At 44.0% G+C, this 16,746-nt stretch overlaps 1 protein-coding gene across 1 annotated transcript; it reads right to left on the bottom strand.

Moving 5' to 3' along the window:
• Positions 1 to 794: 794 nt before the first annotated feature.
• Positions 795 to 13,402, bottom strand: LOC138603415 (ubiquitin-protein ligase E3A). The gene is made up of 11 exons (XM_069675177.1): positions 13,126 to 13,402; positions 12,438 to 12,482; positions 11,215 to 11,522; positions 9,870 to 11,122; positions 9,633 to 9,777; positions 4,746 to 4,951; positions 4,512 to 4,676; positions 4,239 to 4,394; positions 4,078 to 4,151; positions 3,841 to 3,984; positions 795 to 1,582 (listed from the first exon to the last, which is right to left on the bottom strand). Exons 1-11 carry the CDS (start codon positions 13,200 to 13,202, stop codon positions 1,462 to 1,464), a joined length of 2,694 nt encoding a protein of 897 aa, XP_069531278.1. The 5' UTR covers positions 13,203 to 13,402; the 3' UTR covers positions 795 to 1,461.
• Positions 13,403 to 16,746: the final 3,344 nt, after the last annotated feature.

Here is a 16,746-nt window from a genome sequence, read left to right as displayed (position 1 = left end):
TGTTTTTATGAATGGAGTCTGGTGTGTTTGCAGAGAGCGATGTAACAGCTGTTTGTGGTTAAAATAAATCATCTTCCTCTGTAACAAAAAGGTCTATCTTTGTGGGGATCCTTTCTGTAATGTTGTCACACACTTCGGAGCCTGTCAGAGGAAACAACAAGAACTTACAGACATTACAGCCTGTTTCACTCCTGCAGGATGAACACATCTGCTGGAGACATTCTGAACCTTGTTGTTATTTTTAGTTGTTTACGCCCAAAATATTTCCAGAAAATAGCGCCCAGGTTTAAAAACAGAGGAATTCCCCTTTAACATGACGGGTGCAGCTACAGTTTGTCAGTGACATGAAAAAAAACCGCCTGTGGAAACTTTCTTTCTTCCTTTCTGGACGTTCCACATAAACTGCGCTTATATTGAACAGAGACTCTGCAGACGACACAAAGTGCTTACTGGGGTTTCACCTATCCACTGACTGTATTGGTTGGCACAAGAAGAGCTCTAAGTCTGAGAACATCAGCAGTGACTGGTCTACAAGTGTACATCCTCCGACACGTGCACAACACGGTACCGCAGCTCCAACCGCACTGATTATATAAATACTGTTTTTTATTTATTTAGAATCGTCAACACAGGAAGACATGGAAATAAAATGCTTCAAACAATCATGGCAACCTGTGGCCAAAAAACAAACATTCTGAAAATGTCTAAGTGCACTTACACAGCTCTGACATGATTTGAGTCTAACCTGCGGCGTGTGTGTCCCCCCCCCCCCCCCCTCCCAAAAAAAGGCCTGAAATAAAAGCTTTTTGATAATGTGCCATTTTGGACCGAATGACAGGAACGTTCCGGATGCTTACCATGATTATTAAAGGTGGGAACAATAAGCGATGCGTGTGAGTGGAATGGAGCTCTTTCTTCAGCGGGGACTACTCTACGACTAGATGTTCTCAGTGATAGTCTGAAGAAGCGTTCAGGGCTACTTTAACATGATTTGTTCAATAAACGGGATTATATCGACTTCTTCAATTCGGCTTTATCAAATTTACATAGTTTAATATTAACCCTCCCCCTCTCCCTGAAGCAGGGAAGCTATCACAACAGGCAGGCATGAAAAATAACCCATTTTAACCTTAAAATAAATAATAAGGAAAATGATCCTCTCTATACATAGAAAAAAAAAGAGACGGGGGTTTTGCGGCACATTCACGTAAAAGTGGATGCGTGGGTTTGATCAGGAGGTCTCTGTGCTTACTGACTGATGCATGATGATGCAGGCACAGTAGAAGAACTACTCGAGCGCTCTATTGGAACCATTTCTCCTCTTTCATGATTGACTCTTTCCTGGAAACGTACTCTGGTTTGTCACCTGTTAGATTGTGTCTGATAAAGGAAGGGCGGGGCAGGGTGTCATGGGCTTTCTGAGAAGAAGGAGTCCGTTTGCTGTGTGTTTGGAGCAGGGGCTCAGAGCATGCCAAACCCTTTGGCATAGGTGATGGCTTTCAGCAGTCTCTCCCTCAGCTTCTCCTTGCTGCCGTACTCTGGCAGCAGCAGCACGTTAAAGCAAGTGTGAGACGTCGGTAACCTGCGGGGACCAAAAAACACACAGCTGCTGAGTTTGCCTCGGACACACCAGCGTCAAACAGGAGACATGCGGACAAACAAGTGTTCCATAACTTGTTAAAGCTGGGGTAGGAAACCTGCAACAGGAAGCTACAAGTATCACACTGACAAAAGCCAAAGACACCTCGGCCTCACGTAAGATTTCAAACTCTTTTTTTGTGCGATAAAATGATCACTTTTTTCTAGGGATGCACGATATTATCGGCACGTTATCGGTATCGGCCGATATTGGCTTAAAAATGAACTATTGGATATCGGCCAACACGCCGATATCCGCCGAAATAATTAACCGATTAAATAATGGGCTGCTGCATACTTGATTAAATGCCCGACCTCAGCGCAAAGAAGACCTGCGCGGCGCAGCGTGATGACATCACGTGTGTCTACCTGCAGCATGAGAGAGTTAGAAGCCAAAATGTCCGTGGTGTGGAAGTTTTTCAAAGTGTCCGAAATAGATAGCAAAGCTGCTATTTGCAATGACAGCTCAGCTTCGGTGATGCGAGGAGGAGCCAAGGCAAAGTCTTTCAACACTACAAACTTCATTAACCATCTCAAGACCCGTCTCCCCGACCGTTGTAACAAATGTGATAAGAGTATCACCATTACACTGTACGCTAATTCCAATACAGAAGAGAGCTGATGATCTCTGCAATTAGGTGTGCGGGAAAAAAATATCGGTAATCGGCTAAATCAGTTGTAAAATATCGGCATATCGGATATCGGCAAAAAATCCAATATTGTGCATCCCATCTTTTTTCCAAAGCTCAAGATCAATTGCCTGATTTTTCGCCACAGACCGAAGATTCACTTTAGAGTCAAAGAGGAGGAAAGAAAGCAGAAAATATTCACATTTTATTAAAAAATACTCAAATAGTTAAACAAATCAATAATTCACAACTAGGGATTAGAGATTATAATAGTCAATAAGTCATAAAAAAGTTCTCTCATCTTAAAATTTCTTCCATTGTTACCGGCTTCTGGGTGTAATTTGGCACTACCGCCAGACGGTGGCTGTAGCGCATCTAAAAGCTGTTTGCTAACCACCATTAAATAACAAGAGAAGAAGAAAGCATTAGCTCCAGGTGTCGGTAAAACGTGTGTTGCACTGTGAGATTCAGAACTGGAGAAAAATGCAGAGCCTTCTGCAGCCGTCATAAGCCCCTTTTCCCCTGCCAGTTCAAGGCGGGATTATTACGCCTTTATTAGGCGATGTAAAACGCACAGAGGCTGACGGTGCCGACACACTGCACGCAGCCACTTGGCCCACACTCGCTTCCGCCCAGCCACGCTGGTCACTTATTGGGGTAAATTGAGGAGTTTTTTCAATCAAACGAAACCTCATGAGGTTTATTTACTGAGTAATATACTATTGTTTTCTTAAAATGCATGATAATGACATAATTAGGGATAATGAGGCTTTGCAGCGAATCGGCCGCTTGCAATACACAATAAATGGGGGGACATTTTTTGGCCGTGTGAGTGCACGTTCACACAGTGAATGATGGGGCAAGTCGCTTCCCCTCTGAGTCGGCATCAGAGGTTGTAACAGCGTCTGTGCAAACAGCAGAGCCGGCAGGGCGGGACAGCGGTGTGTGTGTTTGTTAGTTTGCATGGTGCATGCATTTTGATGCCAGAGCGCTGTAAAAACACACACTGGGGCGGCTTTACGCCGGCGTTGCTTAGTCCAATGTTAAATGGCAAAAGCGGCGTGACGTCGGATCTTTGTTACGGCGCTGAGGCGGAACCGCTGTGTAAAAAGGGCCGAAGAGTTTTGTGTGGAACTCCTTCAAAATATAATCTGTCAAGTGCAAACTTTGAAAGGTAAAAGAAAGAGTGAATATCAAAGCTAGGGTTGCATGATGATGTGGGCGTGTCACCGCGATTGGCTGATTAAGCTTGGAAATTAAATGTCTGCCCCAAATGAAAACTCTGCCAAGACGAGGAAATTTAAGAAACTGGAATCAGAGCATTTTGACTTTTTATTACTTAAACTAATCTATGAACAAAAGTGTTGGTAATTAATTGAGTAATTGCTGCAGCTCTGGGCTCTTTCATAGCATGTGGAGTTCACTGTTCAATCAATCACGTCGGGCACAGAGAGCCATGAAATCTTCAGGAAACAACAACACCGTCTCTCTGTTTTAGACGGACTTTTGAAACATCACACGAACACATCGCAGGCAGAGCCGAGGAGCAGCGTTACGGACGGAGGAGACTCACCTGTCCGTGTCAGGGCCGTTCTTGGCAATGATCATCTTCAGCTTGCCCAGCCCCCCCACAGGTGCTCTGTCAGTGCCAGTGGTGAACTGCAGGAAGAGGCGCTTCTGCTCCTCCCCGAACGAGTGCAACGTCTCCCAAAACTCCCTACGATGCAAACACACACACGAAAGTCAGAATGTGTGCAGATGTAAGCCTGTCTTGCACATTCGGTAGCTACAAACACAAACATTTTCTTACTTGATAATTCGAGAATCTCTGTTGTAACCGCCGTCATATTCTGTCGTTTCTTCAAGTGCTAAAAAGTCCAGGTTCTGCAGGATGTGAGGAACACAAATTAAACACTGACGTTGTTCAAATGGCTTCCTAACACGTTCTCATGTGTGGTTAACAGATCTCACCCTGCTGCCACAGATCAGGAGCTCGATCTCCTCCGGTCTGAACAGGTATTTGAGCGGCGACTCGTTGGTGACCATGTGGAAGCCTCTCCTGAACGCTTTGAACTGCTTCTCCACGCTTTTGTTGAGCATGTACTCCGCGTACTGGGCCACAAACTCCTGCACAAACACACGGGGACTATTTAACGTCTACATCTTAATAAATACACTTTTAAAAGCTAGTTCTCTTCTGACTAAACGTCCAGAAACAGGAAGTCTGCTGGAAGTGTACCTCACCTTTCTGTTCTCGTTTGTGACTGGAATCTTGTCCCCGTTTTCCCTTAAATCGTACATGAGTGGATTCCCGAACAGGTCCGTCTGGGAAATCTGGAACGTGATCATCATGTCCTCCTCCACGCTTCCCTCATACTCCAGCAGCTCGTTCAGACTCTGGTACAAAACCTGTCGGGACATATGCGTTAGCTCAGCGAGAGACAGTCACTAGAAACTATTTGCTGCGGCGGTTCTCACCGGGTTAGCATCCGCCAGGTCCCTGAAGGTTCCTTTCTTGCCCATGAGCTTCCTGTACACCACCATGGGGAAGTGGACGTCCAGGATGCAGTTGTTGTAGATGGCAAGGCCGAGCACGATGCCGATCAGAGTGTACTGGCCATCGTTCTCAAACGATGACGCGTTGAACCAAAACAGTTTGGTGCGCTCGTCGTACGTGAACATGCCTGCAGGAGGAAAAGGACATGAAGTCATGATGTTTAACGCAACCCACATAAAACAGGAGCTACTCTAAGGTCTTAAAAGTATGATCCCAGTGTCTTTCAAACTGTGATTAATACAGCTTGTTAAAAAACGCTATATCAGTCGGTTGCCAATGCCCGGGTATCGGTATAAAGTAAGGACAGAACGAGTCGGATGAGTCGAAAAAGGGTTTCACAGGTCAGATGTGACATTAAGGCTTTAAGAAGGAGTTAAAATTATGGAAGCAGCTTTTTGAAAAACAAAAAAACCCTAAAAGTAAGAAAAAAAAAATCAAATAGACAAACTACGGAAGCCCCAAGCGGACATGCATCCATACATTTGATTTACTGTTTTTCCGTGATAACGAGTCATTTCAGTTTGCTTGAGAACTCGACTTATTTATCTCGTTATCTCGACATAATAAAGCCGGGTTTCCCGTTATAACAGATTAATTTATCTCGTTATTGAAATAATAAAGCTGGTTTTCTCGTGATGACGGGATAATTTCCTGTCGATGTATAAAACAGAACAACAGGCGGCTCTCTGTGATGTTACAGAGCAGGACACGCCGTGCTGCCATCGGCCACACTGGTGAGGTACCGTAACATTCAGAATATAAGACGCAGTCTTTTCTTGGGAGAGGTAAAAAGGTTCTCCATAGCTATTCATTAATAAAAATGTGTATACAAGTTATTTCAACAATATTTCAGTTTATTTTCATTTGATTTCATTCAAAAACGCTCAATTTACAGCCCACCATCTGTGTTCTCCATGTCGAGTATGTAACCCTGGTGCGATAGCTGAGCTCAGCCCACGGTAACGTTGATTGTTGTAAGGATGGCGGCCGCACTAGCGATCATGACACAGCATGTCTGTGACGAAGCTTTAGCTGGAGTATAGCGCCATCGTGTGGGTAAAATACCGTAACACAATACAATACCTTTCTCTGCATTTTATACCGGTATATTGGTTGCATCGGTGTGTAGGACGCAGCCAACTTTTGAGATGAATAAATGTATTAAAAGTGCTTTTTATACTCCAAATTTTACAGTAAAGCCATTTTCCCACTGGTCAAAACACTAGCTAACACCCGCTAACACCCCACTGTTTTGCTTAGAGGCAAAGGTTACAATTGCCATTCAGACCCGGGTCACATGACTCTGCAGGAGACCCGGGTAATTATCGCCTCGGCTCCGATCGGCATTGATGGGAACACAAAATGCGCGTCAACACGCTAATCTCCGCCCCCTTTCCGATGCAATGCTCGGCTCCGTCTGTAACTTCTGCGACTCCTCGTCATCTCAGCTACAAATTCCGCCCGTCTCCGTCCGAGCAGCGCTCGAACATCGCTCCAGATTTGTCGAGTTTGATAAACAGACTGAATGAGTAGTAGATACAATAAAGACCTAACCACTGTAACATCTTCACTGACTTTACTTTACTAACCCTGTCTCTGGCACGTTTGTGACGTCAGACGGTGACTCAGCAGAAAAGAGAGGATGATACTTCACTGGCAATGGGAAAAGAGACAATCTGCATCTATACGCGGGTCTAAAAAACCTGCGTATACGCACTAAATTTAGATGGAAAAGGGATATAAGTTCAGCCTATATCTGTGTTTGTTTTGTGCTTTTGAAACTCTCTGGCAAACAGAGTTAATAAAAGGTATGGATGCATGTCCGCTTAGGGCTTCCGTAGGAGACAGTGACAAGGAGGAAATAACAGTATTTGATGATGAGCATAAAACAGACTATTATTAAGACAAAGTAGAATATAAAAAAGCATAACAGAGCTGATAACAGACTGCACTATTCATGCAAGATGCTTTACTCTCCTCTGTTGTCTTACCCGCACATGACTCACCCTGACAGCTACTGGAGGCTCACACGTCTATAGCATTTAAGACAAATATCTTATGTTGATTTGGGATGTTTGTGGTCATGTTTGTTGACACTCAGAAATTCAAGATAACTTTGAGCTTCCATTTAGGATCTTAACAGAACGTTCCTTAAAACCCGCCTGCTTCTACTTCCAGCAATCAACATCGCACACAATCACGTCCCACTTAAAGCGAAAGCAAAAGTACATGTTCAAGGTCTGTCGTTTATTAACTCAAGCTGTGCCCACACACACACACACAGACTTACGGCGCGGTGGAAATAATTATTCAGCTCACTTCGGGGGAAATCAGCTTCGTGTTGGTTCTCGGTAAAGAGGCTTTTGATTAAAGCAGCCTTGCAGTGCCACACAGAATCTGCTGAACAGAAAACAGTGTCCTTGCTGCCCCCACGTCTCGGGAATTAAGCTGGCTGCTGAAACTTTGTCCCACTGATAGGGTGAAAACGAGGAAATAAAACCCACCTGCAGAATCAGTGCAGCTTTCTAAGATACGCCAGCAGTGTGTGCACTACAGCAGCCTTATGTAGGCCGTTCCAAATAACACAAACAAAACTACAATGTGGTGCAAATTTTCTTCCACTTCTTGGCATTTTTGCACACTAAGTGTTTTTTATTACATTAAGATTCAAACCTATTTGCCCTGATGTCTGTTTCCGCTCTTAGACGAAGACTAGCTCTTAGCCAGGCTCTTTTTCTGTACACAGGGACTGACATTAAACATTTCAGGCAAACAAACAGTCCATCAGGACCGCAGAATTATTAGCTTCTTATTTTCAAAATCACCCAGGACTAACATATGGGTGTTAAAATCTTATTTTTAGGGCAGGTCAACTATTTATTTATATTTGTGATAATCCAAGTGAACGCAGCAACATGTGTCCGATGTAATCGCTTTTTATTCTATATAATTCATAACACCCAGCAGTGTTGTGACCAAGTCATCTTTGCTCAAGTCTCAAGTAAGTCTCAAGTCATTTGGTCCAAGTCTCGAGTCATTTTTTCTTGGGTCACAGGTCAAGTCAAGTCAAAGTTTATGTCAAGTCAAGTCCTGAGTCAAGTCACTTTTTTTCCACCCAATATCCAGCACCCTTACCTCTAGTATCCAGTCTTTATAAAGAGAGTTAGCAGCTCGTCTAATAATGATATTATTGGCCAGTTTATATAACCTGTTCAAAAAGTATGACAGTGAATTGTATCTGTATTATCTTGGCACAGACGCAGCCATGATGATGGTCTGCTCCAATGACCGTCTCCATCTGCTCTCATTACGTACGTAATTGATGCCAAAATAGCCCCTGTGACAGGCGCTGCCATCTTGCGATGGTGACGTCATATGGAGCCAGAGACTGCGCAGTAGAGATCGCCGAGTGAAGCGGCCGTAGCCACTTCCGCTAACCCAAACACACACTTAACGTACCGAAACAACAGCAAGGATCCCGCACACCGGCGTGTTTAACAGCAGCGTCTCTGTGTTGGTTAACCGTCTGAGGTTAAAGTTCACAGGTATGGAAAGTTCAATGACTGTAGTGATTGTTTTAGTTACGTTTCCACTCACGGATCGTCCTCCTCTCTGCTCACCCGGAACTGATCGGCTGCGGGAGCCGTATTTGTCAACAGAGCTGTCAATCATCGTTTTGACAGCATCAAATAACTAATTAAAAATAAACTTGACAGAAAAATGAACACTTGGACATAAATCAGCATGATAAGAACTAACTGTAATGACAGAAACCATGTTGGAGAAAAATGTATTGGGCTCGTATTTTGATTTTATAGTTTGACTCATGTCCCATCTGTTAACATGAGGGAGGCGGGCTTTATGACCTATACTGCAGCCAGTCAGCAGGGGGCGCCCGAAATGTTTTGGCTTCACTTTTAGGGAGCTGTCATGTCGTCCATCTTTTTATACAGTCTATGGTCTGCTCTGACACCGTATTGAGTAGTAACGAGTACGACTGATGAGGATTCTCTTTGGGGGCTTTGATGTTGCGTGTTGCCATAGCGAGGAGTTTGACTGACAGCCATCCAATCCAATCATGACAGTCACATACCGGGGAGCTTTTTGAGTTGTCCAATCATGATTCCCAGTTTGCGCTACATACTTGATACATTGACAACAATGAATTATATCACTTTATCACAGCTAACATTCAAACTTGACACGCAGAGTCATCATGCCTCAAGTCCAAGTCGAGTCTCAAGTCATTTATTTTTGTCAAAACACAAGTCGTCAAAACAGTGCCTCGAGTCGAAACCAAAATCGCACCAAAGCAGCACACAGCTGAGAGTTAATACAACACCAGAGAGGAGGGGAAAGGTGGAGACCTCTGTGTATAACCCAGTCCCTGTAGAAACCTTGTGAGTGATGAACACTGATGAACCCTTTCCTTAAGACAAGCCGAGCTGCAGCTCAGCATGCAGCCCTTTCTAACATCTTGTGTACGCCGAAAGACTCAATTTTTATTATCAGGTAAAAACGTGCAACAAACAACTTTAGCGCGCAGCCGACACACACGCACCCCATCGCTGGTCTTAGTGCTTGTCCTCCATTTCCCCACAACCTGCCACATTAGACAGCCAATTACCAGCATGATTAGAACTTGATACAAGCATGCTGCATGTATTCATTCTTATATTTGGCTTTATTAGATTCTGTCGGTCTCATTGGTACCCAAAACCTCATCGTATATCCAAGATGCTGTGTTAACAACTTGTCCCAAATGAGGCCAATGGCACGTGCAGCATTAATGTGACTTGTTTTCTTACCGATATCTGGGTTGAAAATCTCCTCCACCACCAGCTGAAAGAACTCTTTGGAAACGCCTCCTTCATCTACACCTTGTTCTCCTTCAAACTCCACGTACAGCTGCTTCTTCAAGTCTGCAGGATTCTCCATCGCTATCATTTCCAGCTGCAGAGACACGAGAGAAAATGAGTCCCAAACTAACCACAATGTATTTTAAGAAAGGCATAAATCGTATCGTAGATCTGGCACACTCTTACCCTGACCAGAGCGTCGTCTATGATGTGGTCTCGCCGCACTTTGAGCCTCAGGTAAGGGTTGAGCTGCTGACCCTGCACCAGGCTGTAGAGCACAGTAATACGCCGCTCGCTGTACATGCGGATGCGGTTGTCGTAGTACAGACCCAGGTTCTTGGTGACGGCGTTCAGGATAAAGGGGCAGGTCATAAAGGAGAACTTGTTTTCAGTCTCAACCTTAAAGAAAGTGTAGTCCTTGTCCATCTCCAGGACCTCGTTCAGAGGCTCGTTCACAAACTCCTCGAAGAGAATGAGCGGCCGCCGGCAGTCGTTGGTGCGGATCCCTAACTCCGTCTCCAGCGGGTCCACCCGAGGGCCCTTCTTGTTCCGCCGCTCCTCGCCCAGCAGCTCCTGCAGCGTGAGCTCGCTCGACTCTGGAATGGGCTCCTCGTCCTCTTCCTCGTTGTGCTCGACGTCCAGGTCGCCGCCCAGCACGTTTGCATAGTAGACGATCTTCAAGCACTTTGTTGCCGCCACCACTGCGTCGTCGTCGTTGACGAGGTTGCGGCTGTTGAACTCGTTGCTGATAACCTTGTATGTGATGAGCTGCTGGAAGGTCTCCACCATGCGTCGGATCTGCTCGGCGCCGTAATGCGACCACAGGCGCGCTAGCTTGGCCTGAGCCGCCAGCGGGAGTTTGCTCATGGCCTTGCAGAACTGCGGCAGCGCGATCTCCAGGTACTCCGGGCTGTGGAGGTTGTTGTTCTCCATCACTATGACAAACAGGTTCAGGTAGTTCGGGTCTCGTGAATACACGTTGTGGTACGTCAGGTCGCACTCTACGTTTGGCGAGAGGTAGACCAATGCATTCAGGAAGGCTGCTTCTATCTTCTCATTGGACAGGAGGCGCTCGTAGACCCGCCGCACGGCTTCGATGTCCACAGACACCTCATCAGGAGCCAGCTTCTGGACATCGTTGTCCCCCGAGGAGCCCTCACCGAGCCGTGACGATGAAGAGGAGGCAGGGGAGTCCTCCTCCATCGCTGTAGCAGAGCAGGCGGCGGCCTCCTTCTCATCCTCGTCCTTGTCCTCGTCTTTACCTTGAAGGGACTTGAGCTCCTCCTTGGTGTGAGGTTTGGACCTCCTGAAGCTCTGCACGAGGCCCTCAGCGCTGGAGAACACTCGCCCTATTACCCTGATCAGAGGCGAGTAGTCTTCCTTCTCGCCGCAGATGTCCAAAATCTCGTAGACTTTTTCCTCTGTCAGGTAATTTACATCTACAAACACAATCAAACATTGGATGATTAAAAATTAAAGAAAACATTAACGAGAATGAGCAGCCGTTCACACGGCAGAAAGAGCACCTCACCTTTAAAATTGTCCCGTACAGAGTGGACGTCTTTATGGTTCATCTTCCTGTTGCTGCACGCTGAGTTACTGTGCGCGCTGCTGCTCTCCAGGTACGCCGAGGCGGTGCCTTTCTTCGAGGGGTGGGGGTCACATAGCTTAGCGTTCACCTTGTAGAGCTCCAAGGCTTTGACCGCCGCCGCGTTGTTATCCATGCGGTTGAAGCCGACGGACGAGGCACACCATGAGTTGGAGCATGACTCGTTCCCACAGCCCTCCGTTAACTGGTGGTAATAGCGCTCTATTAGATGTTTGGCAGCTGCTCGCTTCCTGTGATCAGAGGTAAGGCACGACAAGTTATAAGTACGTTGGAGCAGAATGGGATTAGTAGTAGTGTTTACAACTTAGGAATTATTGAGTGGTTAATTGATTAGAGGACTGCAGACTGTTGTGTGACTGCATGTGCGTCTTATGAGTGCACGCTCTTAAAAAAGAGACGCTGGACCCTGCTTCAGAGCTTGAGCTTGTACGGGCAGAAACAGAGACGGTTTGAAACCTGTTTGGGTCTTAAGTCGAGACCTCTCCCTCCCTGTTTCATCACGCCCCGATCACATGACCCCTCATATAGTAATACAACCTACATGTGCAGGAGGGAGGCTACTGTTGTTGCTGATGTTATCAGCCCTACAAGGGGTGCTGCAAGAGAACCAGCGCCTTTTTTACAAGCACACGCATGCCTTGTGCACAAATATTATCATATATAGTTTTAGTTTTAAATCGCTGCTTTAAACAAAAATGCAATGTGCAGTAGTCTCAGACCCTTCCATACTGTCAAGATCCAATTCAGATGCATTGGAGCTTTCTAAAGCTCTAAAAACATCGATATGACTCTCTTAAATTTAAGTTTATTCTTGTCCTTGTAAATACTAATTTAACAAGAAATTTTATCTAGAAGTTTTCCGCGTTCAGCCATACCCATCAGTCCTCACTGCTTGTTTCTTTTAACAGAAACTGAACTACCTGTGCCTAAATTATTCAAAGAATACTATGCCCACTTGTGCTACTTAGTTCTCACCACTGCAACGCAACCAACTCGCAACATACCAGCATGTTAGTGTTACTTAAATCCAACAACATATTACACACACAACAGGAGAGGTCTCAGTTACTGTTGTAGAGGAGCAGTATTAAATACATGCACTGATGCTCACACCGGTGCGCAAGTATAAAAAGAATATGACTTACATTCGGCTTGCTTCTGGGTTTTCTATTTCAGGCTCCTCGTATTCTCTGATTGAACAACAAACAATAACAGTAAGAAATGCACCAAAGGTCACACTGTGCTGCATTGACATGACCACTACAACATAAACTGTTAGCTCTCTTTTAGCTGCATTAAGGACTTTCAACAATAATTGCACATACTTTGAAATTGCATGTTCTTTAGGGAGGACAAAAATGTCCTGCTAGCTACAGAGCAACATTAGAGTCATTTCCTAGCTGGAGGCAGATCATCATTGCAGTGACGGGGTCACAGTCAGGTTATGTTAGACTGTTGATTATGTAGCCATGCATCATAAACATAAACTGTTATTAATTATTAAACACAATCATACACCCCAATTTCAGAGGAGCAATAGTGAAGCAGGAGAAATGTCAAAGATCTGCACATTCTGACGCTGACATAGCAAGCTAATGTAGCAAATACTAGCTAGCTAGGTCGCTGGCCTTTTTATTTCTACTATTATTAAAGCAGAACTGACATTAAGGAAGTAATAACATTTAAAATGTTTTAATCGGCCCATCTTTGGTGTTAACTCTGGCGGAATATTCTCATAAAAACAGCAGAGCAATAGCATCCACACAGCTAGCAGCAACGGCTAGCTAGCTAGCTTCCCCGGCATCCCCGGCTCTTTCCTCCGGTCGTCCCCACCTATGTGTTCCTCCTGCGGGGCTGGTCTCGGCCTGTGGTGGCGCACACTCACAGTCCTCCTTCTCGTCGGAATTCATACGAGACTTTATCCTCAGTTGTTTGTTATCCTGTTGCTGTTTGTGAACGTACTAAGTCCTCCACAGGTTGATTATAACTTCGACAGCACGATGGTTTCAGTGTAGACGAGCAGCGATGAAGGATTTTCTACACAAAACTTCATTCACGGCCTTCCTGCTGCAGGCTCTCTCCTCTGCCGGAGTTTCTCTGCCATCTTGACTTCACCATTAGCCCGAATCCCACAATGCACTGCGTGTTAGCTGCAAGACCTGCTGGAATGGATCATTATGCTACAAGGAACTGGATTCATCATATTCAGCAAAAAACATAGATTTAGTGTTTATGTGATTTGCTTCATTATCCCAAAACATAATATTACTATACTGAAGTGTATTCATATTTTATTACATCCACGATGATATAGTATTATTATATTACAGCTCCTGTGAGAAGTTTTTCACTGGTTATAAAACAGACTGAAATTTATTCTGATGACTCTATATGACCTAGAAAAGCAAACCAAACCATCAGCGACAAGATTGATTATTTCTATGTAGTTATTTTTAATGCCTGAAACTGCTGGCAGGGGGGTAGGTGTTAGACGAAGCAATGCACGCTGCCTTTGTTTACATTTTCCAGGGCAAACATTGTAAAGTGAGTGATACATGTGACTGTTAAAGAAAGCAGGATGAGATTTTATGTTAAAAACACCACTTAAGCATGTCATGCAAATCAGCAAAGAGATAAGAGGAACAGCTTTGTCCACAGGGGGTGCCTAAATCAACACAAACTGAAAGTTCCCCAAAGCAGCTTTAAGATAAGATAAGATCATCTTTATTGATCCCCCATTGGGGTAATTAACTTGTTACAACAGCTCAGAAAAGAGTAATAAATAGAATATACAAACAATAATAGTATGATAGTAACAGCAACAACAAGGAATAAGGAAGTAATAATTAAAATAATAATAATATTAAAATAAATATCTACATTATTTACACCCTTTTACTTTTACATGTAGATATGGATGGAATGCACATAAAATTGTACAGGTAATTTCAATATACACATGGTGTGTAACATTTTTACATTGGAATTCAGTACAATAATTGCACCAATTACTATACATATATGCATATATACATACATATGCGTACTTATGAACACATACATATATATATGTAATGAGTGGGGGGGGGGGTAACTGACAGAAAGAGTTGAGATCACATAGTTATTGTGATGCTGGTGTTATAAAGTCTGACTGCAGATGGGAGGAAGGTCCTGCGGTAGCGCTCCTTCTTGTAAGTTGGGTGTCTCAGTCTGCTGCTGAAGGAGCTGCTTAAAGTCAAGGTGAAATAAAAAATGTCATTTTAATCCTTTTAGATCACATACTTGGTAATATTGTGCATCTATTTGATAATATAGGCGAAAAAAAATCAATTTCTTCGTATTCTTATATCAAAATCCGATCATTTTTTCTTCCTGTAAAACAAAATATCACATGTCCTTACTCAAGCTAGTACCAACCAATTTCAACCAATAATATCATGACATCCACCTGTCAATCAATCTGCAACATTTAGCCGCAGCGCACCAAGAACGCTCGGTCAGTTAGCTAGCTACTGCGCTGTAGAGGACGTCTGTCTACGCCCGCTTCTCAACGATCAAATCAAATCCCTCTAATGATATGTCCCGCCTGCACGTCCTGTTTCACTCGGATACGGAAGCTAGATACTCTCCAAATGCCGTTTCAGCTCGACTTTAAGGCCCCCACAGTCTCATACAGGGGGAGAGAGGGGTTGTCCATGATGGATGTCAGCTTGGCTAACATCCTCCTCTTACCCACCTCCTCTATGAAGTCCAGAAGACAGTCCAGGACAGAACCGGCCCTCCTGACCGGTCTCTTCCTGTCCGTCTCTGTGCTCCCTCCTCCCCAGCAGACCACTACATAGAGTGCAGACGCCACCACAGTGTCGTAAAATGTCTGTCTGTCATGTTACTGAGGTGAACACCCAAGTATTTAGGTCTCCACCCTCTTGATTATCCAATCCCTGGATGTTCACCGGTGCAGTCTGGGGTGTCTTCCTGCAGAAGTCAATCACCATCTCCTTCGTCTTGCTGGCGTTGAGCTAAAGATGTTTGAGCTCACACCAGTTGACAAAGTCGGTGATGACCTCCCTGCACTCCTGTTTGTTCCCCTCAGATACACACCCGACGATGGCTGTATTATCGGAGAACTTCTGGAGGTGACAGCTCCCAGAGTTGTAGCTGCGTCCGATGTGTACAGCATACATTACCACCTCAATAAGACACAAAAAGTAGAACTGTCACCAAAAACAAAACTGAATAATATTAAACTTCCTAAAACTCTTAATGCAGTGAGTTGAGTTCAGCTTTTATTGTGTGTGCATTCCCACCTTTAGGGTGAAAATCCAGAAGCAGCACTGAGAACATGCAGGAGTTCTGCTCTCTGAAGGTGTATTCAGACTGAACTCCAAGTCTATTTTTATCGCTTAAAAGATGGTTAAAATGACAGCATATAAGTGGAGGCTTTGTTCCCTACTAGTTAAATTAAATTATGGCTCATTTGGTTGAATTTGGGGCTTTACTTGCTTTTATTTCCCTTTATGAGTCATGCACACGTCACTGTTTCTGGTTGACATGCACACAAACACGAGGCAGGAGAATGTTCAACTTTCCAGCCATTTTTCTGCCACCAGTGAAATACCGCATGGACCGTAAACAAATCTGTGCTGGATCATATTCTTTGCAGCCTTTTATTGTCCACCAGTTTCTCTGTCTCCTTCCATTAGCATCTCTCTGTCCTGCCCTATATTTGGTGTTTAAATCAAGTGTATCCAGCTACAGGCAAAGACAGGTTATAGTAATTCACCACATAGTAAGTACCACTTTTTACACACATTTCAAATACGTTCCTTTTTCCATGCCTCTGTCCAACTGTAGCCTATTACCTGCCTCACAAGTGTAGCACAACTATAGTAGCCTACCCTGTGTCACATCAGACCTCAGAAATGGTTGAGCCAAATTTATGATGTTCTCCATTTATGATGTTCTCCATTTATTATTATCATTATCAATATTGCTAAACTGGCCCTCTGTAACTGTTCCACGTGCATCAATCAGCACGAACATCTACATTTGCTTATTTGCACACCAATTTTATTGCATAAGGTCAAAAGTACATTTGAGGTCATTCATACAAAGTGTTGTTACAGAGTTTTTCCAGCAGAGGGCGCTGCAGTTGAGCAGCTACTTCAGTATTTAATGGGCCTATATCTTGATTCCCTATAGATATATTATAAACATAATAAGGCAGTAAATCAATATTAGTATTAAGGTTAACAGTACTGTTTGGAAAACTTAAGAAAAACACGTCCTTCTTTTAAAGTATTTGAATAAAATAGATCATTAAAAAATAGGAAAAGGAACAGCTTTATAAACTGATAGCATGCAAAGACAGAACATCTGACTACGTCTAAAGGATATATTACTCATTAAAATAAAGCATATAAAAATTTTCGATTGGGAAGGCAGGAGACAAAT

The sequence above is a fragment of the Semicossyphus pulcher genome, unplaced genomic scaffold (genome assembly GCF_022749685.1).
Source record: "Semicossyphus pulcher isolate SPU_LCO1_2020_fin unplaced genomic scaffold, fSemPul1.0.p SCAF_24, whole genome shotgun sequence".
NCBI lineage: Eukaryota > Metazoa > Chordata > Actinopteri > Labriformes > Labridae > Semicossyphus > Semicossyphus pulcher.
The sequence above is the reverse complement of the archived record's forward strand: the minus strand, read 5'-3'. Positions and strand labels throughout refer to the sequence as shown.

Bases quoted from the DNA above. Each gene is read 5' to 3' on its own strand.
- LOC138603415 (XM_069675177.1), bottom strand. From the start codon at position 13,202: ATGAATTCCGACGAGAAGGAGGACTGTGAGTGTGCGCCACCACAGGCC. The intron at 12,483-13,125 runs GTGGGGACGACC...TTGTTCAATCAG, and splicing joins CCCGCAGGAGGAACACATAG to AGAATACGAGGAGCCTGAAA. The intron at 9,778-9,869 runs GTAAGAGTGTGC...GTGTCTCTGCAG, and splicing joins TAGACGACGCTCTGGTCAGG to CTGGAAATGATAGCGATGGA.